Source organism: Lipotes vexillifer, unplaced genomic scaffold (assembly GCF_000442215.2).
Source record: "Lipotes vexillifer unplaced genomic scaffold, Lipotes_vexillifer_v1.1 scaffold717, whole genome shotgun sequence".
Taxonomy (NCBI): domain Eukaryota; kingdom Metazoa; phylum Chordata; class Mammalia; order Artiodactyla; family Lipotidae; genus Lipotes; species Lipotes vexillifer.
The window spans coordinates 227,150-228,568 of NW_006798707.1; the positions used below are offsets into that span (position 1 = coordinate 227,150).

Consider the following 1,419-nt stretch of genomic DNA (forward strand, 5'->3'; position numbering starts at 1 on the left):
TTCCCTCATGGAGACCCCAACATTAGGTCCTGGGAAACCCAGCCTCCATCTGCATCCTTCCCAGCCCTCCCCAATCCACTAAAACGTCCGTCTCCCCCAGGCCCCTGGCCACCCCGGGCCTGGGGCGAGCTGGCAAGTCCCTAGGCCCAGACAGCTGGTGAAAGACTCACGCTCCACCGGGCATGAGGGGCTGGAACTTCCATTGCTCCTCCTCGCAGTCCAGGAAAAGCCGGTTCATGATCTTGTTCTTCTCCTCAGGGGGGATGAAGTTCTCGATGATTAGGTACCTGGGAGCAGGAACGAGGCAGACAGGGGACCACGTGAGACCGCACAGTGTATGTGAAGGTTGAAGGACGAGAAAAAAGAAGCAAAGAGGCAGAGGGAACAGAGAAGGTGGAAAAACCAAAAAGTCGGGGGGAGGGGATCCCTAGAGAAATAATAGAGCTTGAAAATCACAGTTTCTAATGCAAAAATTATAGACTCAGGGCCTTAGGAGTTACTTCTGGGCAGCACCCGGCATGCACTTTGCGGGGTTCATCAAACGCAGGCCGAGGAGAGGAAGGAGGAGACAGGATGTAGAGGAAACTCCAATGGGCCCCTCCCCCATCCCTCAGACACATTCCGTTCCTAAGGTACATGGACATGGGTGAGGAGACAGTTGGAATGAAGCCTTCAGGAAAGAGAGGAGCCTGTCAGGGAGAGGCCCAGGGCCTGAGGGATGGCTGTGAGAGCCCCAGATGGAAAGAGAAGGGGCCCTACTTGAGCTTGAGCTCCCGGGTCTGCTCATTCTGTGCCTCTTCCAGGTCCTGCCGCACGCGGATGTACTCATCATGCTGGTCCTGGATCTCCGCCTTCACCGCCTGCAGCTTGGCGTAGAGCTGGGTGGGGACAGGTGCAGCTCAGAGGCTGTGCAGTGTGGCAACCAATGTGGCTCCGCTCACCCAGCCTGGGTCCCGACGGCTGCAGGCTCAGGGTCCACCAGCTCGGTCCAGGATGAGCCGAGGGCCCACCTCTGAAGCTCCCTCCTGCCCCACCATCCATCGGAATGGGTTATTCTAAAGGCTGTCCTGTCCCTCCCACACTGTGGCCTGTTAACCTGCTCTCTCAGCTGCTGTCCACATCGTGCAATGTTCAAATCTGAAGGGACCCGAGGGACCTTCTGGCCCAACACCCCCTTTTATAGGTGAGGAAACTCAGGCACAGACTTGCTCAAGGTTATACAAGATAACAGAAGAGCCGGAATCAGGACGCGAGTATCAGGACTGCCGTCCAGGGCTCAGGGAAGGAAGCGAGCCTCAGCCAGTTTGCAAGGTGACCCATCCTACTCCTGCCTCTCCAGCGGCTCTCAAAAGTAGGGGTGTGGGGCTTCCCTGGTGGCGCAGTGGTTGAGAGTCCGCCTGCCGATGCAGGGGACACGGG

At 57.7% G+C, this 1,419-nt stretch overlaps 1 protein-coding gene across 1 annotated transcript in view; it reads right to left on the reverse strand.

Annotated features, from left to right (window-relative positions):
* The window catches only part of KIF3C (kinesin family member 3C), a 36,169-nt gene that overhangs the window by 13,957 nt on the left and 20,793 nt on the right, over positions 1 to 1,419 (reverse strand). The window contains exons 4-5 of the mRNA XM_007470794.1: positions 760 to 878; positions 171 to 287 (exon numbers count right to left, since the gene is read on the reverse strand). Coding sequence (XP_007470856.1) covers positions 171 to 287; positions 760 to 878 — 236 coding nt within the window. The remainder of the gene's footprint in view (positions 1 to 170; positions 288 to 759; positions 879 to 1,419) is intronic.